Below are 26,897 nucleotides of genomic sequence, written 5' to 3'. Positions count from 1 at the left end.
AAAACCCTTTACTTACCTTGTGGTATCCATATCGACGGAAGAATAAAATTACGGAAAATTATTCTGTTATTATTTCTTTTATAATAACAATGCTCTCACAAAGCTCTTTCAATGTCACAGATACACATTGGATGGCGGGAAGTTACACACAAAAGTGTTGAGTACGTTCGGGAAGCGCACTACTAACGCTGTCGCGTCATTCCATCTTTGTCGCCCTTTATATATACAACAATGATAGAATTATGCAGTAGCGCTAAATAGCACTGATAGTGTGCTTCCTGAACGTATCCTTTACCTCTATTCGGGGAGACGTTACTTCACGTTCATGAGCGACGCGCGATGAACATATGTGAATAATAATTATGAGACATTTTGACCGTTTCCAGAAAACTTATATATATATATATATATATATATTTATTCTCAAACTAGCGTTAAGTCATCTTTTCATCATTGACTTTTATATTTTGACATGTTGGAGTCAATTTTTCGTCACGCGAAAATTGCGTGATTATTTTCAGTCAAAATAAAGTCATTTTGACTTTTTCTTGATTGTTCTGTGTTCCTTGGGTATTTAATGAATTTTTATTAAATAACATGTAGATATGTTATAAATTATGCAGTATAGTCTCTTTTTTCACATTCGGAAAGCAGCGGCGATGATCGCTTACATTTTGTAATATATATTGTTTTCCTTTTTCATCTTTTGTTAAAAATTGGTTATATTCAGTCATTAATTATATTCAGTCATTAATTTAACACCTCTCTCGGCTGCATCATTAATAATTTTTAATTTATTAATAATTTTGAAACCTTTTCTATAATCCGCGTTTTCTAACCACTAGAAAGGATCTATTTTCAAAAAATTTAAGTTTATATTAAATCTTGTAAAAAAGTTTTTTGTACATGGTGTTACGAAGAACTCAAGCCCTTTTTTACGAGACTAGGAATTTCTTCTACTTTAATCATGACTCGCTTAAGACGCTCGTAATTTTTCTCTTCGTCATAATCTAAAGCTTTGACCATTTTTCTTTTACACTCAAGTAGCAAATTATTATTAAAAAATGCAAGCGCAATGGTTTCTGAGTTCAAGTACCATAAATGATTTTTAAATTTATTTAAAGCAACACGAGATGTTTCTGGATCTATTACTTTATAATCACTTAACTTTTTTAGAAATTGAAACTCATTATTCAGCAACAGAAGGTGCAGTAAACCAAGCTCTTGCATACATTTTAACGATAAACAGACAAATATCTATGATTCCGCTGTTCTCTTCCTCACTTAACTAAACTCGTTACGAAACAGAAATATTTTAAAACAATAAATAGTTTTCGCCATCCATCTTGCGTGATGTATTGCGCCTGGAACGCGAAAAAAAGTCCCATGAGACGAAGTATTTCCAAGAAATACCATCATCAATTCTAAAAATTCTCTATAATCTTCTCGAGGCTGTTTATTTTCTAAACTATTTCTTGTAAAAGCAAGAATTTCTTGTTTATCACCCTACAACAAATATAAGATATTTTTAATAGTAGTCACTAATTCAAATTTATCTATGTCAGTTTGAGACCATGCAGTTTGAAAACGCTTAAAAATTGGCACATTTGGACTTGTTGATGATGGCAATTTTATTTCAAATACGCTTTTAAGGATTACTTCAAATATATGGTGCCTTCAAGGTAAATACAAAAGATCTTTTTCCAGCATTTGTTCTAATAAAATGCAGGCACCATTTTTGCACCTTATCACATACCGACTGTGATCAGGCACAACAAAAAAGGTAAATGACGTTGAGGGCGGAGGAAACAAGAAGCGAGAGGCGGGTGACGAAAGAAAAGAGACGGGATGGCCTCCATGTTCAGAGTCAGACGTTAACGTTAGTAAAGTGTATTCCGAAACGAGTTACAAATAAACAGCAGTATCCATTCCACGTTAGTTAATTACTCGGACCTTCCAAAAACACTACAATTGGCGACGAGGATGGGATCATAAAAACACGAATAAACGTGAACAGTGCTTACAAGAGGAACTCACCAAAAAGGGGACAAAATGGCAGCGTTTCACGGAGGTTTGGCTACGGGACTCATGGAAGAGTTTTTGCCAGAGAGGGATACATCCTGGACACAATATAACGAATGATTGAATTTCTATTTTATCGTTAATGAGATCGTAGATCCGGTGAAGCAACGCGCTATTCTTTTAAGTGTATGTAGAAAGGCGACATATTTACTCATACGCTCGGTGGTAATGCCGAAATCTCCAATAGAGGTACCATACGAGGAGATTATACGCATGATGTGAGAACATTTCACATCTAAACCATCTGAAATAGTACAATGTTTCAAGTTCAACAAAAAAGATCAAACAGCTACTGAATCTGTAGCCGAATACGTTGCGGAATTACGTAGGTTATCGGAACATTGTGGGTTTGGAAACACTGGACAGCATACTCAGAGACCGACTAGTATGCGGACGAAGCAGTACAAAGACGCCTATTAACAGAGACGGACTTAACTTTTCAGAAAGCACTAGACATTGCGGTAACGGTGGAAACAGCTAGAAAGAATGCATCGGATCTAAGAATAATAAACACAGTAAGAAATGCTGTCACGCATGGAATTTGGAAAAATGAACGCAATAAGAAAAATATTAGGAGTACAAATAAGTTTCCGCCGTTTTCTATAAAAAATTAGGAATTTATTGTGAAAAAACGGTACATTACGCTTTATTCACAGTATTGTTCATCACTAGCCACTACTTTTTCCCATCTTTCTGGCAGCATTCGGATACCACGTTGGAAGAACTCTTCATCTTTTGAGACTATCCACGAATCAACCCAATTTTTAGTATCTCCATATGATGTAAAGCGCTGCTTAGACAGGCCATGTGCCATCGACCGGAACAAGTGATAATCGAAAGGGGCAATGTCTGGTGAATACGGCGGGTGGGGTAGGACTTCCCAATTAAGTGTTTCCAAATAGGTCTTGACCAGTTTTGCAACATGTGGCCGAGCGTTGTCATGTAGGAGAATAATTTTGTCGTGTCTGGAGTAGTAATGGGCGTGTTTTTCCTTGAGTGCTCGGCTCAATCTCATTAATTGTGTTCGGTAGAGAGCTTCAGTAATGGTTTCGCTCGGTCTGAGCAACTCATAATACACGGCACCAAGCTGATCCCACCAAATATACAGCGTGAATTTTTTTCCATGAATATTCGGTTTGGCTGTCGATGTTGAAGCATGGCCAGGTGGTCCCTATGATTTTCTCTTCTTTGGGTTATCGTAGTGGATCCATTTTTCATCACCAGTGGCTATACGATGCAAAAAACCCTTTCTTTTATGCCTGGCAAGCAATATTTCACACGTGCAAAATCGGCGTTCAACGTCTCTCGACTTCAGTTCATACGGAACCCAATTTCCTTGTTTTTGAATCATTCCCAACGATTTTAAACGATGTGAAACTACTTGTTGAGTCATTTCTAATGTAAGTGCAAGTTCTTCTTCCGTTTGGCATGAATCTTCCTCCAATAATGTTTCCAATTCCGTGTCTTTGTACACTTTCGGCGTTCCACTATGTTCTTTGTCTTCCACGTCAAACTCACCGTTTTTAAACTTTTGAAACCACTCACGACAACTTCTCTCACTTAAAGCAGTCTCACCATATGCTTCTACAAGCAATCGATGTGCCTCAGCTGCAGATTTCTTCAAATTAAAGAAGTAAATCAAAAGTTCCCGCAAATGACGCTTATTCGGCACAAAACTTGACATTTTCGCACGAAAAAAATTATGTGATGCTGATACGGAGTCATTAATACTTCAAGGTTATGTTGTTACCAGATGTCCAAACTTACGATATTACGTTTTACAGCTGACAATTTCAACATAACCTTCTGGTGGGGCCATCGTTTGTCAAACGGCGGAAACTTATTTGTACTTCTACAATGCATCGGAAAGCAGAAAAATTGCCAGCATCGAAAAAGCCCTATTTCACATGTGGAGGAGGACATGCACCAAATGACTGCCGGTTTGTATCCGTGGAGTGTCGATAATGTAGAAAGAAGGGTCACGTGTCTGTCTCTCGAAAGAAAAAATCGCAGCGACAGGAGACAACTCAGGAACAAAGAAATCGGGAGAGGGCAGCACACACGTGGTAATGAATACGCAAAGCTTGACGACACAGAAGAACATTGAGTGTTGTCTAAATTCAATTAAAGAAGCGTTATCAAATGAAATATATACAGTAGAGTTGGAAATAAACAGGAAACCACTTTCATTTGAAATATACTCAGGTGCTACTTGCACAATTATAAGTGACGAAATTTTTATGAAGTTATGGCCTATAAGGAAACCAAAACTACAAAAAGAGGATATAATATTGAGAATATGGACACGCAAACAATTAGAGGTTAGAGGAACATTCACAGCGGAAGTTTTATACAAACGACAAAGGCACGAATTACCATTGATTGTCATAAGAGGTCAAGGAACAAGTCTGTTAGGAAGGAACTGGTTCAACGCTCTAGGAATATCAGTGGAAGGAATTCAACATATGCACGCAAAGCCTGAAATGAAAGAAGCAGTATTTGCAAACGGATTGGGCTTACATAAGGGATCCCCAATCAACATTGAGGTTAACTCAAACATCAAACTAATATTCTTGAAAAGCAGAACCGTGCCATACGTGCTAAGAAAAAAAGTTGATGAGGAATTACATAGGTTAGAAACAGCAAATGTTTCAGAAGCAGTTCAACACGCGAAGTGGGCCAAAAAAGAATGGACATGTACGCTTGTGGAGATTATCGAGCTATCGTAAATAAGGCTATAAAGACAGAGACATACCCCTTGCCTACAACAACGGAATTACTAGCAAAACTAGCAAGAGGTAAGAAATTTACAAAACTAGATTTATCCGAAGCTTATTTGCAGTTACCAGTAGATGAAGAAACATCGAAAATCCTTACAATAAACATACCAAGAGGATTGTATCGAGTCAAAAGACTACCCTATGGAATCGCGTCAGCACCAAGCATTTTCCAAAAAGTAATGGACAACGTTTTAGCAGGATTACCAGGAGTAGTAGTATATCTGGATGATCTACTTATAGCTGGAAGTTCTAAAGAACAGCTGGAGGACAAAGAAAATCAAGCATTTGAAAGAATATGTGTATAACGCAGATCTACGTCTAAAGAAAAGTAAGTGCATACTTAAGACAGATGCTGTGGAATATTTGGGTTACAGAATAAATAAGGACGGAATACACCCAGTCACAGAAAAAGTTGAAGCTATATTAAAAGCACCAATTCCAGAAAATAAAGAGAAACTTCAGGCTCTTTTAGGGTTATTAAATTTTTATTCATGTTTCCTATACACAAAGCAACGATACTAGAACCACTACATAGATTACTAGACAAAGGAACAAAATGGGTTTGGACATCACAACATGACAAAGCATTATGGACAGCAAAACAAATGATAACAGCATCTACTGTTTTGACACATTATGATCCAGAAAAACCTCTCATTCTTGCCTGTGACGCCTCACAGTACGGAGTAGAGGCCGTACTATTTCACATTGATTCAGAAGGTTTAGAATGACCAATAGCTTTTGCATCAAGAACCTTAGCAAAGGTTGAAAGAAACTATTCACAGTTACAAAAAGAAGCTTTATCCATAATTTTTGGAGTAAAAAAGTTCCATGCATACATATATGGGAGACATTTTACGATTTTAACAGATCATAAACCATTTTTACGACTGTTTCATCCAGAAAAAGCAGTTCCTCAGATAATGTCACCACAATTATTATAGTGGAGCTTAATCTTAGCAGTATATGCATATAAACTAGAATATAGACATGAATATAGAAGGAAAAAGCATGCAAATGCAGATGCATTAAGCAGACTACCGTTAGAAACGTCAGATTTCAATATTCCACCGTTAGAAGAAATAAAAATGCTAGAATCATCACAAAAGATAACAATAAACACAAAAGACATAGGAAAATGGACACAGGTCGACCCAACATTATCCAGAGTACATCGTTGGATACTTCAGGGGTTTCCAGCAGATCAACGAGAGAGTCGTTTCACTTCTTTTATAACACGATAAACTTTATGCACGATAAACAGAACTATCAGTGCAAAACAATTGTGTGTTATGGGGATCACGAGTAGTGATTCCGGAACGAGCAAAAAATCATGTACTACAAATATTGCACAATGCACATCCAGGAATAATTAAAATGAAAGCATTAGCTCAGAGTTATGTTTGGTGGCTAGGAATGGACAAAGATATTGAAGAATATATAAATAAATGTGATTTATGTCAGAGAATTGGGAATAATATGCAGCCAATTAGAGGAACTATATGGACATCCCCAGGAAAATTGTGGACTCGGTTACACAGCGATTTTGCTGAACGATTCCAAGGACAGACATTTATGCTGATCGTGGATACCTATTCTAAATGGTTAGAAGTTTTTCAAACAGCTAGCTGTATAGCGCAAGCGGTAATCAGTAAATTACGATACCTTTTTGCGACACACGGACTGCCGCAAACCATAGTATCCGATAATGCCACAGTATTCACATCAAACGAATATCAAATGTTCCTAAGAAACAATGGATAAAGGCGATGTACAGTCCTCCGTACCACCCATCGTCAAACGGACAAATAGAGAGATACGTCCAAACGATGAAAATGGCATTGAAGAAGATATCCAGAAATGAGTGGGAAAAGGGACTTGCTCGTTTTCTATTCATGCAACATATCATACCAAGTATAAACAGGAGTCTCCTCAGCAGAGCTTCTCATGAGACGACGCTTACGGACAGTATTAGATGGGCTACATCCTGATAACGTGAAAGAAATGACAAAGTCAGATACAGAAAAGATTAGACGATTCAAAGCAAGAGATCCGGCTAGAAGCTACCTTATATCAGATAAGTGGAGTGCGGCATGGATAGTAAAACCAACGGGACAAGTAACATATGAAGTGAGCATAGAAAACGGAAAAACGTGGATAAGACATTGTGATCAATTACGACCTCGTGCGGGCGAAACAGCGGAAAAATAAACTGGGACGAGTTTCCAAAAGTGACAGAACAAGCAGAAGTAGCAGACGCAGAGCAGACAGAAGAGCAACGACTAAATGAAGCAAGAGAACCAGAACGAGAACTTCGGAGATCCACTCGAGTCAAAACCGTACCCCAACGATATGGAGATTATAGCACGCATAAATTGGAGGGAAAGAAGATGTCACATACCGATTGTGATTGGGCACAACCGATGGTAGATGGCGTTGAGAGCGGAGAAAACAAGAAGCGAGAGACGGGGGACGAAAGAGAAGAGACGGGATGGCCTCTATGTTCAGAGTCGGACGTTAGCGTTAGTAAACTGTATTCCGAAACGAATTACAAATAAACAGCAGTATCCATTCCACGTTAGTTAGTTACTCGGACCTTCCGAAGACACTACACATCCTAAGTTTGATGCTGTTGTGTCGCAACATAAAGCCTTTACTGCATCAATAAGGCCTCAATCAACTAATGCATCATAAACCGCGATTGCTTGATTCTTTCCTGTTGCGGATGATAACGTCGGTATTTTAAGTATTTGCTCAGTATCGCCGTCTGTAACTATTATAAGGAATCTCTCAGCCATATTTTTACTTTTAATATCAAGTAACAGTTTACCATCCCAGTGGAAAACAACAGCTTGCAATTCGATTTTTTTATACCGATCTCTAAAGCTTTTTGCTCTTTTTTCGCGCAAAATTTTTCGAATCCGAAGAATCGACGATCTATTAATAGTTAACGATTTTACATCGTGACCTAAAGCTTCAGCTGTTACAAATAAAATATGCACAACATCTCGATCACTAACTCGACATTTGTCTAAAATTGCAACAAGTTTCTCGGTTATTAAATTATTAAGCGCACGTAATGTTCTTCTTTTTTTCGGTATACATGGTCCAGGCTCCTCAATTTTCGGGTTAGAAGATACGAATGTTTGTTCCTTCTCCTGCAGATTGACATTATTATCTTGAGAAACAAACGCACTCGATTTTGTTGGACTGCTACTATAACTTATATTCTCCAATTCAACAATTTCCCCTCAAAATAAATAATACCATATTATAAGAAGTTACCCAGTAAACATGTGTGTTTTAAAAACTTCTTAAAGATATCTTTTCTAAAAAAAGTCTTTAAGATATTTTTTAGACATGTATATTTATTGAGTATCTACAAGAATCTACAAAAATCTACGAAAATCAGTTTACTTACTATTAGGAGCGCAAAAAAGTTCTGAGCCCTAGATTTCATACTACTGAAACCACAATTTAAATTGCATTAATTTTCCCGCCCTCTTGCGGTTTTAAAGCAGTGACATTTGGTCTTTCGTAACATCGCGCGATTTGGCGTTTGATGCACATAACCTTAAAATGAGCAGTGTTCACGATGGCAATAACAAAAGAGCATATTCGATTTTCCATCCACTTCGCGTTTCATCTGAAGAAAAATGTTGCTGAAGCCACTGAAATGATCTGTGTTGCATATGGAGAGAGCGCTGTAAGTTATGCTACGTGTAAAAGGTGATATCAAAAATTTCGCCAGGGAGATTTCAGTCTTGAAGATGAACCGCGTGCTGGACGCCCTCAAAAGATTGAAACGGACGAACTGCAAACATTGTTGGATATAAACTCTGCACAAACTGAAAAGGAGCTTGCAGAGCAACTTGGCGTTACGCGACAAGCCATTTCCACACGTTTACATGCAATGGGAAAAGTTCAAAAGGAAGGCAGATGGGTTCCGCATGCACTGTCCGAAGACAACAAAAATCGACGGCGTGACACGGCACTCACTTTGCTTTCAAGGTTCCGGAAAAAGGATTTTCTGCACCAAATCATTACAGTTGATGAAAAGTGGATACTTTATGATAATCCGAAGCGTAAAAAATCATGGGTTGACCCTGGTCAACCTTCGACATCGACGCCAAAGATCAATATCCACGCCAAGAAGGTTTTGCTTTGCATATGGTGGGATTGGAAAGGTGTATTGTATTACGAGTTGTTACAGCCGGGTGAAACAGTAACGGCAGATCGCTATCAGCAACAATTGAGCAATTTGAGCGATGCGTTTGAAGAAAAGAGGCCATTTACTGGCAAAGGACGTCGTAAAGTGATACTGCTTCATGACAATGCCCGACCACATGTTGCGAAAGTGACTCAGGACCATATCTTTGCGTTAGGCTGGGAACTTCTCCCGCACGCGGCGTATAGCCCAGACATGGCGCCTTCCGATTACTACCTATTCCGGTCTCTGCAGCATTTCTTGACTGATATACATTTTGTGACACTTGAAGAGATACGAAAATGCATTGATGACTTTATCGCCTCGAAGCCGGTGAGCTTCTACCATCAGGGAATTCGCAAGCTGCCCGAAAGATGGCAAAAGGTCATCGATGTAAACGGGAAATATTTCGTTGATTAATATAGTTTTGTTTGTTTTTAAATAAATTTTGAATTTTGCAAAAAAAGGCTCAGAACTTTTTTGCGCTCCTAATAATTAAAACTAGGTATTTCCTTTTTTAAGATTTCCAGCAAAAATAATTAATTTAAACTCTTAATAGGAAAAGTTAAAAATAGAATTCTTTGAAGTATTAGTTATATAATTTTAAACTTATATTATTATAACATTAAATTAATATTATATTAGGAGCGCAAAAAAGTCGCTTCTCCAATCATCTATGCTGGCGCGCTACCACTCCTCAGATTTCTGTCATTAATAACTCGATAATTATTGCGAATCTCGCAAAACGGTATGGAACTTTTATGTTTGTCTTAATCCAATCTACTTCGGGTTGGCAACTTATAATCACCCACCCTGTATACAGGGTGTCTCAGAACTTTGAGACACGGACTTCGTAGGGATATAGAGCTAAGTGAGAGGAACAAAAAAGTCCTGTGCCATAATGTGAAAATCGTAATAGTTTTTTAATTATAACAGCGCAAAGTTAGGCGTTTTCCACGCCCAGCGCTGCCTATAGACGCTCCGCGGCAAGCTGTGTGCGTAGCGACTGAGCGATAACGCGTCTCGCGCTGACTGTCGCGATGGTATCTTACAAAGAGATGACACAACCTGTTTCATCGATTTCAAGAGTCATAACACACTCGATAGCTATGATGCCGTGTATAAAAGCCCTAACATAATATGCGTGAATGCGTCTTTGTTTACGAGTAATTTGTAGTTAAAGTTTGGCTCGCGGAGCTATGCCACACATAGGGCGCAAGTTACGACACTCTTTCATGAAGCGGCGTGGATGAGCAGACAGAGACTCCCGCGCCGCGAACACTTTTGCGCCGACGACGGCGATCGAGTCCCGCCGACGACTGGTTCGTTTTTTTTTTCGTATGTAAAGACATGTAATAAATATTTTTATATTGTTTTTATGTATAATTCCTTTTTTTGTTTCTACACTATTAATCAAGGCTAATTAGGAGAGTCAGGTCTTTCAAATATGAACACAACTTTTTATTAATTACAATAAAATGTTTTTGTCCGTATCAAAACACATACAGACACACACACAAGACAAATATAAGGCACATAAATGAAAGTTACGTATTATAAAATGTGGTCATGCTGTCGCAACTCTGCGGATGGAATGCCGTATAAAAGCATGTAAAACATAATAGTTTTTTGCACCAACTGCACGTAATGAACGCATAATTTTTTGCACAAATAAACTTTTGACTATGTATAGTTGAGGGAAAACATATTTGATTGACATTGTAAAATATCTCGCGACTGTCAACAAGACTGGACGCATACCACGCATATTGGAGGATAAAATTGAAAACTGGTGCTGATAACAGATAGTGTGTGAGCAATTGTATACGAATCGCATCAGCACGAGTGTTCAAATTTATACTTTCGTTGCCGGTATATAAAGAAGGACAGTTCTGTATACGCTTTATAATGATTTTGACCTGTCTATAGAAAAAAACATCGCACGGTTGACAAATTGGCGTACATTTTGGTGGTATTATTTGTAGGTTACACGTTGGCCTATTGTTATTATCGCGAAATATTTCGTTATACATATGGATATTCTTTTGTCCTCCCCAAGAATCAACAAGAAATAAAAACTGATGATTACCAACGTACGGCTTGAGAACCAGTTTCAAATATTGCTGGTAGAGAGACGTTGTTAATTTCCCTGATTTGGAGCAGACTGGAACAACATTTTTACATAATAGCAATAACGCATCTACCTCTTTCTGTACCCGGACTCCAAATGTGTCGGAAGTCTCTTGTAAGCAAACGAACACTTTATTTAATAGCTTGCTCGATTGTGTGACAGAATATTGTGCAGTATAAGAGTGAGTCACTTTGTTTAGATCGCCGATATATAATTGTACCAATTTTTCCAGTATGCGTGTACGTGCGTGTAACATTTACGCGATATTCGCAGCCCGTTTGGTCAGAATTTATTATGAAATCCAGGTCGTAATCCAGTGATATACTTCTAATTAATTCTTGAAAGTGTACAGCGGATTCCATCACAGCTTGCGGTGATATTATTTCTCTTTTTGACAAATACCGAACAACTCGACGGTTAGAAATTTTGTATTCACGTACAAATGACGTTAACCATGTGTTCGATGCTACAAAGCGGAAAGCTTTGTCATGTTCTTCGCTTTCTTCTCCTTGTTTGTTATATTGAACGGCTGCAGCCATCGTCCACTGTTGAAGGAGACGTCGTGTAACAAGTTGCCTTTGCTCTCTTGCTTCCGTAAACCGATCATACACATTCCGTTTTATTAATTGCAGCTTATCTCAATAATTTCCACCAGATAAAATGTATTTGCGGAAGTGTGCAACTTCACTGTGATAATACAAATGCTGTTTAAACTTGCTTTGTAACGTACGGAAGCTCCAATTCGGATGTTCGTTTGCGGTCATAACTATTTTAAATTTTACGTCATATGGCACTAGATCCATCGCTGCAACTTTTTGCGGAGGTTCATAGTCTTCCGTTCTTTGACTCGTATGAGGCTTGTCCGGAGAAGACTCTTCCGTTCTTTGATTCGTATGAGGCTCGTCCGAAGAAGACGATTGAACATCTTCCATCGCGTGAACATCTTCTTCAATCACGTCTTCTCCTTCTGCTATATAATATTCCACCTCATCTGATATTTTATGTTTTCCCAACAGTTTAATTAATTTTTCAAACAATTTTTCGCCAATTAATTTGAAATTTTTTGATAATTTTCTTGGCGCTTCATTATTAATTAAATTAAATTGTATCAGGACATCTGCAAATATGAATTCAATATAATTGATATTGTATATAAGGCCAATAACTATGTACAAGTATATGTTTCCATTGCTCACACATTCAATATATTTACCTCGAAGATATTCTATTGCGTCCATCAACTCTTCTTTCATAATATCACATTTTGCTAGATTTTGCACATAGCTGATCGTTGCTTCATCTACAAACGTGGTTTCCATTTTTAACACGAGTTTTTCACTGTTCACGTTACGAAGATTGCCTAGAGAATGAAGCGAGCACGTCACAAAACATGAGAATCCCTTTACGAGAAGGGGAAAGGGAAGAGGGTTCCTTTCCACTTGTAACGGTTCTAACGACTCTCGGGTTTCTCTCACACAAAAAAATCACTGTCTGGCCATTTCTTTCCCATACCATACGAAATATTTATGCGAAATAGATTTACACGAAAAAAACATTTTATTTTAATTAACAAAAAAGTTGTGTTCATATTTGAAAGACCTGTCTCTCCTAATTAGCCTTGATTAATAGCGTAGAAACAAAAGAAGGAATTATACATAAGAACAATATAAAAATATTTGTTACATGTCTTTACATACGAAAAAAAAACCGAACCAGTCGTCGGCGGGACTCGAACGCCGTCGTCGGCGCAAGTGTTCGCGGCGCGTGAGCCTCTGTCTGCTCAGCCACGCCGGCTTCGTGAAAGAGTGTTGTAACTTGCGCCCTATGTGTGTCACGGCTCCGCTAGCCAAACTTTAACTGCAAATTACTCGTAAACAAAGACGCATTCACGCATATTATGTTAGGGCGTTTATACATGGCATCATATCTATCGAGTGTGCTATTACTCGTGTTGAAATCGATGAAACAGGTTGCGTCATCTCCTTGTTAGCGCTTTGACGCCGCGCGACGGTCAGCGCGAGCTGCGTTATCGTTCAGCCCCTACGCACATAGCTTGCCGCGGAACGTCTATAGGCCGCGCTGGGCGTAGAAAACGCCTAACTTTGCGCTGTTATAATTAAAAAAACTGTTACGATTTTCACATTATGGCAGAGGACTTTTTTGTTCCTCTCACTTAGCTCTATATCCCTACGGAGTCCGTGTCCCAAAGTTCTGAGACACCCTGTATACACATCTGCAAGTTATTCGTATTCTTCCATCATGTCTTCTCTAGTTGTAGGCGCATGCTCATAGATCACATTTTTTATAATCCAATAAATAAAAGCCGGGTGAAGTCAGATTAAAAGATTGCGGGGATCATGCGACAGGTTCACGTCATCCAATCCACGCAACAATCTTAACGTTTAATCAAACATCCCGAATCGTGAGAAGTAAGGGGACTCACGTTAAAAATGTCGTGACAAGATTTAAAATATTTCAGAAAATTGTTAATAAAAAAATATTTTATTATAATGTTTTGAAAAGCTTTCGACGTAAGCTATAAGAGTATGCAATAAAAAATAAGTCCCATATAAGAAATTGAAGGTGACTTTTACGTTATCTTCAAGCAATTATTTAAATCAAATTATTGCCACTATCTTATGTCTTCCTTACAACCATGCATTTATGATTAAAGAAAATTATGTAATGTAAATATAACTGTTATGTGACATAAATGTAACATGAATACTACACATTTTATAACATATGTACACTTGTTATAAACTTATATATAACGTGTTATATTTAAATAATATTGCCGTTATATCGCTGTAACCATTACATAATAAAGTAATATAATAGTTTTAAAACACAGTTATATTGATATTATAAACAAAAATTAACTAACCTTAATATTAGTAACTTATAACAGCATTTATATTAAATGTTACTTCTATGTTATATAGTTAATGTATGTTATACAGGGTGTCCCATTTTAAGTGTCCACCCCAAATATCTCTCTTATTTTTTATTTTAAAGAAAAATAGTTCAGACACGTTTTGTATGGTTTCGAGGGGGCCATAAGATGGTACCATTGATTTGATCTTGAAGAGTCATTTGAAGATCACGTGAAGGTTACCTCAATTTTTTTAGATGGCACCCCCTATTTTTTATTACATATTCTTGTAGCCGACGTCGAGAGCTTCCCAAAACACTCTAATTAAATATTTTTTGGTGAAGTACTTTCCGAGTTACAAAGCTCCAAATTTACAAAATTTTGATAAAAATACAAAATATTTCGTAAAACATTCACTTTCCGATAGTCTTGTCTTACATGATCCAACCAGTCAAGGCAAGATCCGAGCATGATCCAACCAGTCAAGGCAAGATCCGAGCATGATCCAACCAATCAAGACGAGATTCTGTATTGCCTGTTAATCAATGAACTGTAACAATTGTGAAAGTGCAATTATCAATTCTTTTAATGAAACAAATATCAAGAGGCTTGTTTCAAATTTCTTACTTGGGCAACTGTCGGTATTTTGGCGAAGTCTCAGACAGACGCATATTATTATCCATTGACTTTTTTTTGTAAGACAAGAATTTTTGGTCTTGTGGCCCTTTTTTCTTTATAATTATGGCTGCTTATCTACCAAATGAAATTGTGGACATGATTCGCATTTTGGGTGAGGCCAGGAATAATTAGTCGGCAGCATAAAGGCATTATGCTGAAAGATTTGAAGAAGTTCAGACAGACGCCATCCTGATAGGAAAGTAATAAAAAGACTCTGCGACAGAGCTGAACAGGGTTTTCTTAGAAGAAACCGGCAAAAATCGGGCCCTGATGAAGTCACATCATTGACTGTTATAGGTGCCGTTGCTTTGAATCCTCAAATCTCTACGAGACAAATTGAAAGGCAATATGATATATCTAAATGAACAGCCAATCGTGTGCTCAAGCTCAACAAGTTTCACCCATATCACATTCATCTAACTCAGCAATTGGAAGAGAGGGACTACCAACGCCGTGTACGTTTTTGTAACTGGGCTCGAGATCAAATCCAACAAAATCCCCGGTTCATTGCTGATTTTTTCTGATGAAGCCACGTTTTGTAATAGAGGAGGCGTTAATAGACATAACTGCCATTATTATTCAGATGCTAATCCACATTGGCAGAGAAGCCAAGAGTTCCAACGGCAGTGGTCCATTAACGTTTGGGCAGGCATCCTGGGAGATGTTATTGTTGGTCCAAATTTTTTTGAAGAAAATCTCAATGCGGCAATCTATCTAAGATTTCTTCAAGAAGACCTACCCAACCTCTTGAGACATGTCGACAATGATTTACTCAGACGAATGTGGTTCCAACAAGATGGAGCACCGGCTCATAGATCTCGAGCTGTTACACAACATTTAAACAATAGATTTCCGAATAGGTGGATTGGTATGGGCAGCCGAGTTCAAGAATGGCCCCCAAGATCACTCGACTTGACACCCCTAGATTTTTATTTCTGGGGCTACATTAGAGATATAGTTTATTCGCAAAAGCCTACAACCGTTGAAATTATGAAAAACCGGATCAGACAGGCTTGCAGAAATATTAATGTAGGTGTTCTTGAGAAAGTTAGGGACGACTTTCAGCATAGACTGGAGCTATGCATACAAGTAAATGGCCAAGTTTTTGAACACTTTAAGTAATTGTACACAAAAGAAGATTTTGCCTTGACTGGTTGGATCATGTTCGGATCTTGCCTTGACTAGCTGGATCATGCTCGGATCTTGCTTGGACTGGCTGGATTATGCTCGGATCTTGCCTTGACTGGCTGGATCATGCTCGGACCTTGCCTTAACTGGTTGGATAATGCTCGGATCTTGCCTTGACTGGTTGGATCATGTAAGATAAGACTATCGGAAAGTGAATGTTTTACGAAATATTTTGTATTTTTATTAAAATTTTGTAAATTTGGAGCTTTATAACTCGAAAAGTGCTTCACCAAAAAACATTTCATTATAGTGTTTTGGGAAGCTCTCGAGGTCAGCTACAAGAATATATAATAAAAAATAGCGGGTGCCATCTAAAAAAATTGAGGTAACCTTCACGTGACCTTCAAATGACTCTTCAAGGTCAAATCAATGATACAATATTATGGCTCCCTCGAAACCATACAAAACGTGTCTGAACCATTTTTCTTTAAAATAAAAAATAAGAGAGATATTTGGGGTAGACACTTAAAATGGGACACCCTGTATAGTTATATCCTGTGTTTGCTGTGTATCATCTAATCAATTATTTATTGGACATTATGGTATCCGCGTTTCGACGAAAATAGCAAATCTTAACTTATCAGTATAAAAGAACTTGTTTCAGGAGCGGGCCATAATTATATGAACATTAAACAGAGATATGATGGATTTTATAACAACTTGGCTCATCCTGATTGGGGATCTGTTGGCAAGTATTTGATGCTATTTAATAATATAGAAATACAATAATTTTAGTGCATATATTATTTATTTGAATTTTTTAAAAATTATGTAGCAGACGAGCATTTTACTAAAAGTTGTTAAATTTGTTTAACTATGAACTTTGTTTATTCTGATTCAATAGTATTGTAGTATCATTACGATAAGTACATAAAAATGTGACTATTTATAACGATAATTTTCTATTACCTCCTTTGCGCAATTAAGCTAAAGTAAAAATTAATTCTTCTTTGCTTAGTTTTTCTAACTTGATACATGAACGAAAAATTTGTGAAAATTTTAGTTTAACATATAACTATTAAAAATTAGTTATTTATATAATTATATTGTCATAAAAAAATTTCATTACTATCAATAAATTACAAAATGACAAAAAATATCGTAGGAAATTTGATAAGATAGCTATGAATTAGTGTACTTAAAAGCATAAAAGCAGTGTAAGTGATTATTTGTGGAAATACTAATATATGTTTTGTATCTTCTTACATAAGTAGATAGCAGACTAATTCGGAAAGTTCCGGCAGCATACTCCGACAGTGTCTATGCTATGGCTGGTCAAAATAGACCATCTCCTCGAAAACTCAGTGACTTGTTTATGCAAGGTGATGAAGGTCTACCATCTGTAAAAAATCGAACAGCGTTATTCGCTTTTTTCGGTAATAATCTTTAATTAACTAAATATATAATCGGGGTAGCAAATAATTTTATTTTTCAGTTACTAGATGAAAGTTAACATAACTGCCCAGTAACAGCTTAAAAAACGCATTAAACTTCTACCAAAATATCTATTAAATTAAATCTTTACAATTTTATGAAATTGTGTTCTCGAATTTGAACTTCAAAATATGCAATACATGAAAGACACCTCTTGTTTGCGCTATTATACAGGGTGTCCGGTAATTATCTGCCCACCCGAAGTGTGAAGGTTGGAAGGAAAGATTGGGTTAAGCTGAAAGGAAAAGTAGAGTATAATTTTGCAAGAATCGCAATAGTTATCAAGTTATTAATGACAGAAATCTGAGGAATGGATACACGTCGACATAGATGATTAGAGAAGCGTTGCAGCAGCTTGGGTCATAACGCGACCCAGTGGATTTAGAAACTGTTGCCGTTGCGCGGCGAGGGGAAAGACAACGCGCCGCTATTCGTATTTTATTTAGCCGTTTACGTCTCATCGCACGCCGCCAACAGAAGCTATGACGCTCCTCCGATTATCCATCTCGGCGCGCGTTCATTCGTCAGATTTCTGTAATCAATAACTCAATAATTATTGCGAATCTCGCAAAACGGTATAGGACTTTTATGTTTGTCTTAACCCGCTCTGTCTCCACGAGTTCTGCAACATTATTTATGAGACGCTTTGTATATTCTGACATAAGAATGGATGTGTGTATACGTATAAGCGCTTTAACCCAATCTACCTTCACACTTCACGGGTTGGCAGCTAATTACCGGACACCCTATATTAGAAGGTTACAATGGTTGCGTTCAGAAAACAAAGCGCTCAATGAGTGCTTAGTAATTATTAGTCCTTACTGTTAGATCCTTACATTCAGACCAATAACGACGAATTACTCAACCGTTGTGTAACCGTTGTGTTTTCTGAACGCAGCCATTGAAAGCCGCTGTTCACATGGTTCTGCCCTCTATGTAGTTGCATATGCTGTGGGCAGTGACAGATGTCTCTCATGTCATTTTAAAGTGTGAACATTTTCCACTAAAATTTAGTCATCAGACGTCATTCTTTATTTACACAATTTTCTATAACCGAATTAAAATGGGACCTGATAAATTGTTTTTCCAATGTGTACTTCTATACTACTTCGATTTGAAAAAAGTTCAGCTGAAGCTCATTGATAGCTTGCGAAAATTTATGGTGAATCTGCTCCATCAAGGAAATAAGTATGTAGAGATTGATTCCAACGATTCAAAAATGGTGATTGTGACGTTTACAACAAACAATGGCCAGGTCAATCGAAAAAGTTTAAAGATGAACAACTGCAAGCTGTATTGGAAACCTGCTCAAACACTCAAAGAATTGAGTCAACGACTTATTAAATCAACAGCTCGAAGTCGATAAATCAACTATTCCACGATGTTTACAAGCTATGGAAAAGATCCAGAAAGAACTCAACAAACACAATATTATATGTAACATACTTGTTAATTGTAATTTCCTACTGAACAATATAACTGGTATATAACGCATGTGTTATATACCCAGACAGCACACGGATGTCCATTGGACGTCCGTTATATGTCAATTTTTTTACAAAAGACGTCCATAGGTACGTTTGTCACAACTTCGGACATAGGACGTCTGATGGACGTACATCGGACGTCCTACAGGTCCGCTGTCCAATAAGGACATTCTTGTTACATCCAATTTATGTCCATGGACGTAAATCGGACATACGAACATAAATTGGACGTGAAACGTACATCCATTGGATGTTCGGTGCTGTCTGAGTAACAATTACATTGTTGAGTAGGAAATTATAATTAACAAGTATATTACATGTTACATTGTGTTCGCTGAGAAGGAAAATGGCTGCTACATGAATTGACCAAAAATGCCATTGTTAATCGTTTAAATATCTCGATTTTTTTGTTAGGCATAAAAAGGCATAAAAAGAAGAGTTTTTCGTGGTGTATCGTGACCGGCGATGAAAAATGGATCTATTTCGACAATCCGAAACACAAGAAACCATGAGTCGATTCTGGCCAAACATCAACGTCGACATTAAAACGAAACATCCACGGTTACAAAGCAATGCTCTTTATTTGGTGGGATATGGAGGGTGTCGTATATTATGAGCTGTTGAAACCGAACGAAATAGTAACTGCTGAACATTATCGACAACAATTGAAGCGTTTGAATGATAACACAGACCTGCAAAATTTCAAAAACTTTATGCGTTTTGGATTTCAAAGATCATTTCCTACGTAATTTTGTCCGCTGAATACGAATCTGGCCTTAGAATTTTTCTATCACGTCAGGTTTTCAAAATAATTAGATTTAAATAGCCAAAAAATACCGTTTTTCACTAGGCTATCCAGCCACTGAAGACAAGGCTAGATGATCCAGCCACTGAAGGCAAGATTAAAAGGCTGCCCAGCTATTGAAAGCATGGCTAGATGATCCAGCCACTGAAGGCAAGATTAAAAGCCTGTTCAGCTACTAAAGGCAAGGCTAGATGATCCAGCCACTGAAGGCAAGATTAAAAGGCTGCCCAGCCACTGAAGGCAAAACCAGATGATCCAATTACTGAAGGCAAAAGCGAAAATGTTAATAAAAAAAGATTTTATTTATCCAGAAATAGAGTCAAAAGAGCGTTTCTTGGACTTTTTACTATGAACCATGTCAGAAATGTCTCGCTTAATACTTCAATAGTAATCTGCTAACATATGAATATCCCATCGACCCTGATATCTTTTTTCCATCTCTTTATTTAATATCCTAATGAAATGTTTCCCCTTGTTTCTCGCTTACGCTTCTTAAGCTACGTTTGGGGAAGTAGTCAAGATGGCTTTTCAAAAAATGTATCTTTAGATTCATAGTGTATCTTAATTTCATAAACTTTTCAAGCAAGTTATTCACCAATTCTTCATAGTTAGAATCTTTTTTGTTTCCCAAGAAACCCAGAATCACTTTCTTCAATGAAACTCAAGCTTCTCTTTCTAAACAAGTCATTGTTTTTTCAAATTTCTCGTCTTTAATAAGTAATCTAATTTGAGACCCAATAAAAATGCCTTCCTTAATCTTTGCATCACTAAGATGAGGAAACTTTGTACAGAGGTATTTAAAACAATTTCCTTCCTTATGCAGAGCCTTCACGAATTGCTTCATTAGATCCAATTTTATGTGCAACGGAGGTAACAAAATTTTATTAGGATCAACTAACGTTTCATTTATTACATTTTTCACGCCAGGTTCCAAGCTTCTTTTTACTTTCCATTTTTCTTCTGTCCAATGAAGTTCTCTGGCTATACTATCCCATTCGCAAAGAAAACATGGGAATTTGGTGAAACCTTGCTGTTGTCCTAGAAGCATACATAAAATTTTCAAATCACCGCAAATTAACCAATTGTGTTGTTCATAGTTAATATATCCCAACAGTGTTTTTAAGTTTTCATATGTTTCTTTTAAATGAACTGAATGTCCAATAGGTACTGATGCATATATTCCCCCATTGTGAAGGAGAACAGTTTTTAGGCTTCGTCTTAAGGAATCAATGAAAAGTCTCCATTCATTAACATTATAAGACTTTAATCCCAAAAAATGCATCAAGTCAGATACATTATTACAGAAAACTAATGAATCTATCATAGAAAAAAAAGGAATAAATTCTTTTTCACGGTGTCTGTACCAAGAAAACGTTGTTTCTGATTCTAACAAATACCTTTCTTTCAATCTGAATCCCAGTAACTCTGCATTTTCTTTAGATAGACCTAAATCTCTTACAAGATCATTTAAAGCAGACTGATTGACAGGCTTTGGACTATTATCATCAACCGGATCGATTTCATAAATTTCAAAATCTACATTGTTCTCATCAACAAGATTGTCGTTGTCTAAAGATGGTAAAGAAGGGTTCATTGGTAGAGAAGGAATAGGAATATCAGATCTATGAAAAACAAGTCTTGTAGTGCATGAAAGTGTTGTATAAGAGATATTTTTCTTATTGCGAGCATTATAGCTCGTGATTTGGTATGAGCAAAAGTAACAGCTAGTTATATAATCAGTTGGTTCACGCCAAATCATTGGAATACCAAATCGCATGTCACTTCTTTTTCCTTTCAACCAATATCTCGATCCTTGATAGTAAGTTGTACAAATTGTATGAGGAACCCATGGTTTATCAAGATTTTTTATTTCAATATTAAAATATTCAAAATAACATGTTTTGATATTTTGAGTTATAGGAACTTTTTGCTTTTATGGAACGTATTCACCACAGATGTAGCAAAATTTATCAGGATCGTTTTTACACTTTCGCGAAACCATTTCATTAAAAAAAATGTATGTATTAAAGTGAACAAATGAAATATGTAAATACTCTACACACTTTAAGTGATATGTTATAATAAGGAGAAACAGGATATATGAAGTTATTATTGCAACATAGTGTTACAAACGTAATACTGCATTAATTTCACGTAAGTTCTGTGAAGTTCCTACTTTTATCAATGAAATAGCATTAATTACGCAAGTTGTTCAGAATAATCAAGAGCCTATTGTCATAATTTCCGAAGAAATTTTCACCATGTTAACAATAATGTTTTTAATTGGTATATAATATTATTACGCTCCCGTATATACGTCTTGCCGAACGTGGAATGTGTCGACGCTCATCTTAACAACCGTTGTTACGATTGTTGTTGTTGTTGACAGCTGGGGTAACTTTCTATGGAGCGATTGAGCGATTCGATCGAATTACGTTAAAGAGTTTTCTCTGAATAATTGTTCTCGTTCGCAAACTTTGTACAAAGTTTTGTTTATATTAAAGAGTTCTTGTTATTTGTTCACGGGAGTGTTGCTTACTATTTACGCGGGTGATCGTGAGTGAGAGGAAAACGACGCTTGGGCGTAACATTTTGGGGGCTCGTCCGGGATGAATTCCGGTGACGCGTCAACGGCGACTGTGTCAGGAATACAATTAAGAAAGAGGCCTCGTGTAATGACGCCGGAGCAGCCAAGTGAAGTGGAAATGTTGCGGGCCATACGTGAGAAGCTGAGCTCGTTACGCGAGGAAAGGCAGCTGCAGCAGGCACGAGAGGCCGAATTTCAGTCTCAGCTTCTTCAGCGGGACGAAACGCTGAAGCGTTTAGAGGAGCGTTTGATCCAGTTAAGTTCTTCTAATAATATTTCTCCGAATGTAGTTAGTCATCCGGTAGGGGATACGCAATTGGATCTCGGGTTTAAATTAAAAACGGATATTTATGACAGAAGCGTTCCTCTTCATGAATTTATGGCGCAGTTTAATTTAATTGCGCATTCAAATGGTTAGAGCGATTCGGCCAAGACCGTGGCTTTTGTTTCGTGTCTTCGAGGAAAGGCACGCTTAATTCTTGAACATGGAAATCGGAGCGATTTCGTTTTCGGAGATTAAGGCGAAATTAGAATTACTTTTTGGAGAGGGGCTCTCGGCTCAGTCATATTATTTAATTCGTTAATCGAAAACAAAAATTCAATGAGGATTACGCGTCTCTGGGAAATGAGATTGAACGGTTAGCACGTTTAGCATATACGGAGTGTGATTTCGCGGTGCGAGATAAAATAGCATGCGCGCAATTCATTTCTGCCTTGTCGGACGGTTTTGTTAAACAAACGTTACAGTTAGAAGGAGTAAATTCATTAAGATCAGCCGTTGAGAGAAGTATAGCAATTAAAACTATCCAGAGAAATAGTTTCGAAAGAAGGTACCGGAATAACTTTAAGGACGTCAATAATTTTTCAAGGGAAAATAAAAATTTCGATAGAGAAAAGAATAAGCAGATAAAGGGTTTCGAAGGAATCTTTGGGGAACAGCAAGGGAACTTGCGGGATAATCGTGGTAAGCGACTTAGTGGGAGAGAGTGCTGGCAATGTGGCGCAAGTGGGCATTTTCGGTCAGAGTGTCCTTCATTAGGTCATAAGGAGAAGGGAAACTTGGTTGGGTCGAGCTGAGTGGGGGGAGCTCGACTATTAGTAACTGTACCCCCGTCAAAAGACTGAATAAAAATAAATATAATTTTTCTTTTAGGAATGGTAGAGTTGTTGGGAATGAAAGTTCTTTTTGTTATAAGGGTTTAGTGGATGGAGAGGTGTGTAATTTTAGAATTGATACAGGTTCCGATATTTCTTTACTTAGTAGAAAATTGGTAAAAACTTATAGACAGCGTTTTCCAGTTAGTAATTATTTTCTACGATATCCGACTGGGGAAGAGGTAATAGTGCATTATAAAGTGCTTACAAGAGTAGATGTAGGTAGGCATAAAGTAGAATTCCCTTTTTTGTAGCTGACATTTCTGACAATTGTATTTTAGGTGTCGACTTTTTAAAGAAGATTCAATTAGAAGAAATTTTTGAAAAAGAATTTACTAGCGAGATTCGGCCGGAAAGGGAGATGTTTATTTGTCCTCGTGTAATTTCGGAAAGTAAGGTTCCGGTTTTTCTGCAGGAGCTTTTTGAAAATAGTTCGGAGGGATTGGATGTTCCGCAGAAGGAGATCTTTGCCTCTTTCTTAGGCGATTTTCAAGACATTTTTGCAGAAGACGTTTCTGCTGGGAATTGTAAAATTTTGGAGCATTCTATCAATGTTTCTGGAGCTAGGCCAATTAAGCAGACTCCTAGGCGAATTCCAATTCATATGCGTCAGGAGGTAGAATCAATTATTGAGGATATGAAACATCAGGGTATTATTGAAGAATCGCAAAGTTCTTGGGTTTCTCCTGCAGTCATGGTTAAGAAGAAGGATGGTTCGCTTAGGTTTTGTGTGGATTATAAAAGATTGAATGCGGTTATTATTAAAGACTGTTTACCAAGGATGGATGATATCCTTGATCAGCTTTCGGATAATTCTTAGTTCAGTACCCTAGACCTTAAGAGTGGTTATTGGCAAGTTGGGATTCGTCTTTCAGATAGGGAAAAGACTGCATTTTCGATTGGAAATGGTTTGTGGTAGTTTACAATGATGCCATTCGGTCTTTGTAATGCACCAGCTACGTTTGAAAGATTAATGGGAAAGGTTCTTCGGGAGGTGCTTCATAAAATTTGTTCGGTTTATCTAGACGATGTTATTACTTTTGGCAAAACTTTTGAAGAAATGTTGAAAAACTTACGAGAGGTATTTATTTGTTTAAGTAAGGCTAATTTGAAAATTAATCCTAAAAAGTGTTCTTTCTTTAGTAAAAAGTTAGGTATTTGGGTCACATTATTTCTGAGGAAGAGTTGACTATAGATCCTGAAAAGATTTCTGCGGTAAAAGACTGGCCGATTCCCCAGAGCAAGAAGCAAGTTCGGAGTTTTTTGGGATTCTGTTCTTATCGGAAATTTATTAAGGAATTTTCAACATTAGCGAAGCCTCTTTATAAATTGACTGAAAGTCAGGAAAAATTTATTTGGACAAAGTCAAGTCAGGAAGTTTTTGATGGTCTTAAGCAGGTTCTAATTTCTTCTCCGGTGCTCAGTTTCCCTTCTGAAACGGGAGAGTTTATTTTGGATACAGATGCTTCTAATCACGGGATAGGGGCAGTTTTGTCACAAAATCAAGATGGGGTTAAAAGGGTTATTGCATATTTTAGTCAGGTTTTAAATAAATCGGAACGAATTTATTGTGTGACCCGTCGGGAGTTATTAGCAATAGTTAATTCTATAAAATCTTTCCATCATTATTTATACGATAGGAATTTTTTGGTTAGGACTGATCATAATTCTTTACATTGGTTGACTTCTTTTAGGGAATTGGAAGAACAACTAGCTCGATAGTTAGAGAGATTGCAGCAATATGATTTCCGGATAGTGTATCAAAAAGGAATATCGCATCAAAACGTAGATGGGTTATCTAGGCGGCCATGTTCTCGAGATGGCTGCAATTATTGTGATAAGGTGGAAGCTATAAAGGAATCCAGTGAGGAAAGCTTAATAGCTTGAATAGTTTTGCAGGAAGATGTTCTCAGTCAGGAAGGAGTGGAGTAAGGAACAATTTGAAGATTCAGTGGTCTCTGTATTTTTGCGTGCTAAAGAAAAAGAAGAAATTCCACTTCGTGAGGACTTGGCCAGTCTTGAATCTTCGGCCAGGGTTTATTTTTCCTATTGGGATGCTCTTTTGGTACAGAATGGGGTTCTTCTTTATAAGAGGTGGGAATCTCCAAATATTAAATTCGTTATTGATCAGATTATAGTTCCTCGAAGTCGGATGGAACAAATTTTGAGAGCTGCTCACGACACGCCTACAGGAGGTCATTTTGGGATCAATAAAACTCTGGATAAAATTCGTAAACGTTTTTATCGGGCTTCGTGTAAGCAAGATGTGGAAAATTGGTGTCGGAGTTGTAATATTTGTAATGCAAGAAAGAGTCCCTCTTGTAAGGGTAAATTTCCATTGCAAATTTACAATGTCGGTGCTCCATTTGAAAGAATTCAGATGGACATTTTGGGTCCTCTTCCATATTCGTCTTCAGGGAATCGTTTTCTCCTGGTAATAGTGGACTGTTTTACGAAATGGGTCGAGACTTTTCCATTAAAAAATAGTAGGGCTAAGACGGTGACGGAAGTTTTTGTTTATGAAATAGTTTCTAGGCATGGCGTGCCATGCGAATTGCATACTGATCACGAGAGAAATCGAAAGTTATTTAGGAAATTGTTCGTTTGTTGGGAATTAAGAAGACTAGAACAACTGTTTTACATCCCCAGTCCGATGGTCAGGTTGAACACCAGCATCAGACAATTTTGAATTATCTGTCAATATTCGTGGCAGAAAATCAAAGGGTCTGGAATAAATAGATTCCTTTGTGCATGTTAGCTTGTTGGTCGTTAAGGCATGAGGCTACAGGTTTTATTCCTGCGGAGTTGTATTTTGGTCGGGAACTTCGGCTTCCCATGGATTTATTGTGAGGAAATCCACCTGAGAATAGGGATAATAACGCAAGGGAATGTTATACTTGGAAATTCAGAGAAAGGCTGGATGCAATCCATCGCAGTGCGAGAGAATACTTGAATCTAAAATCCTTGCGAGTAAAGGATCGCTATGATCAGAAAGCTAAGCGGATTAATTTCAAAATAGGATAAGAGTTTGTTTATTTATTCCTCAAAGAAGGAAGAGAAGGGCCCCGAAATTACAGAATAATTGGGAGGGGCCTTATGAGATTGTCAGGCAGCTTAGTGAGGTAGTTTTTGGAATTTGCAAATCGGCTAGGCATAAACAAAAGATTGTTCATTCAGATAGAATAGCTCCATTTTTGGAAAGATAAACTCTTAATTCTATTTTTTTTGCCAGGAAGAAGTCCTGGCTACTTCTGAAGTTTTGGTGTAGTGTTGACATTCGAAGAGGAAAATGGGGTTGGAAATTAAGCTGAAAATTTCCAGTTCCCGGAATATACTTGTTAGTCATCCAATGGAAGAAGACCGTCTCGCTCGCGGTTTTTTTGGGCCCCGTGGTTTTTTCCACGGGTCTGAGGGCAAATGCTGAGACGGGGACAAAAAGAAATCCTTTAAGGATGTTAAGGACTACGGGGAAGTTATACTCCCTCCCT

The 26,897-nt window shown here is 37.3% G+C and overlaps 2 protein-coding genes and 1 pseudogene across 3 annotated transcripts in view; 2 read left to right on the top strand and 1 right to left on the bottom strand.

Annotated features, from left to right (window-relative positions):
- Positions 1-17,565, top strand: part of LOC105182034 (dual oxidase-like) — a 38,066-nt gene extending 20,501 nt beyond the window's left edge. The window contains exons 2-3 of one of the 2 annotated variants that reach the window (XM_025301804.1): positions 16,534-16,629; positions 17,156-17,565. In XM_025301804.1, the coding sequence (XP_025157589.1) occupies positions 16,534-16,629; positions 17,156-17,331 (272 nt within the window). In that variant the 3' untranslated portion in view covers positions 17,332-17,565. The remainder of the gene's footprint in view (positions 1-16,533; positions 16,630-17,155) is intronic. The other variant, XM_025301805.1, reaches the window with a different exon arrangement.
- Positions 6,155-7,436, top strand: LOC109504493 (uncharacterized protein K02A2.6-like; annotated as a pseudogene).
- Positions 17,566-18,860: 1,295 nt separating the features above from the next.
- Positions 18,861-21,533, bottom strand: LOC112589268 (uncharacterized). Its single transcript, XM_025301865.1, has one exon. The coding sequence runs from the start codon at positions 21,442-21,444 to the stop codon at positions 20,329-20,331; it is 1,116 nt and encodes a 371-aa protein (XP_025157650.1). The 5' UTR covers positions 21,445-21,533; the 3' UTR covers positions 18,861-20,328.
- Between the last annotated feature and the right edge of the window lie 5,364 nt (positions 21,534-26,897).

The sequence above is a fragment of the Harpegnathos saltator genome, unplaced genomic scaffold, assembly GCF_003227715.2.
Source record: "Harpegnathos saltator strain DR-91 unplaced genomic scaffold, Hsal_v8.6 scaffold45, whole genome shotgun sequence".
In the NCBI taxonomy this organism is placed as follows: Eukaryota; Metazoa; Arthropoda; class Insecta; order Hymenoptera; family Formicidae; genus Harpegnathos; species Harpegnathos saltator.
The sequence above is the reverse complement of the archived record's forward strand: the minus strand, read 5'-3'. Positions and strand labels throughout refer to the sequence as shown.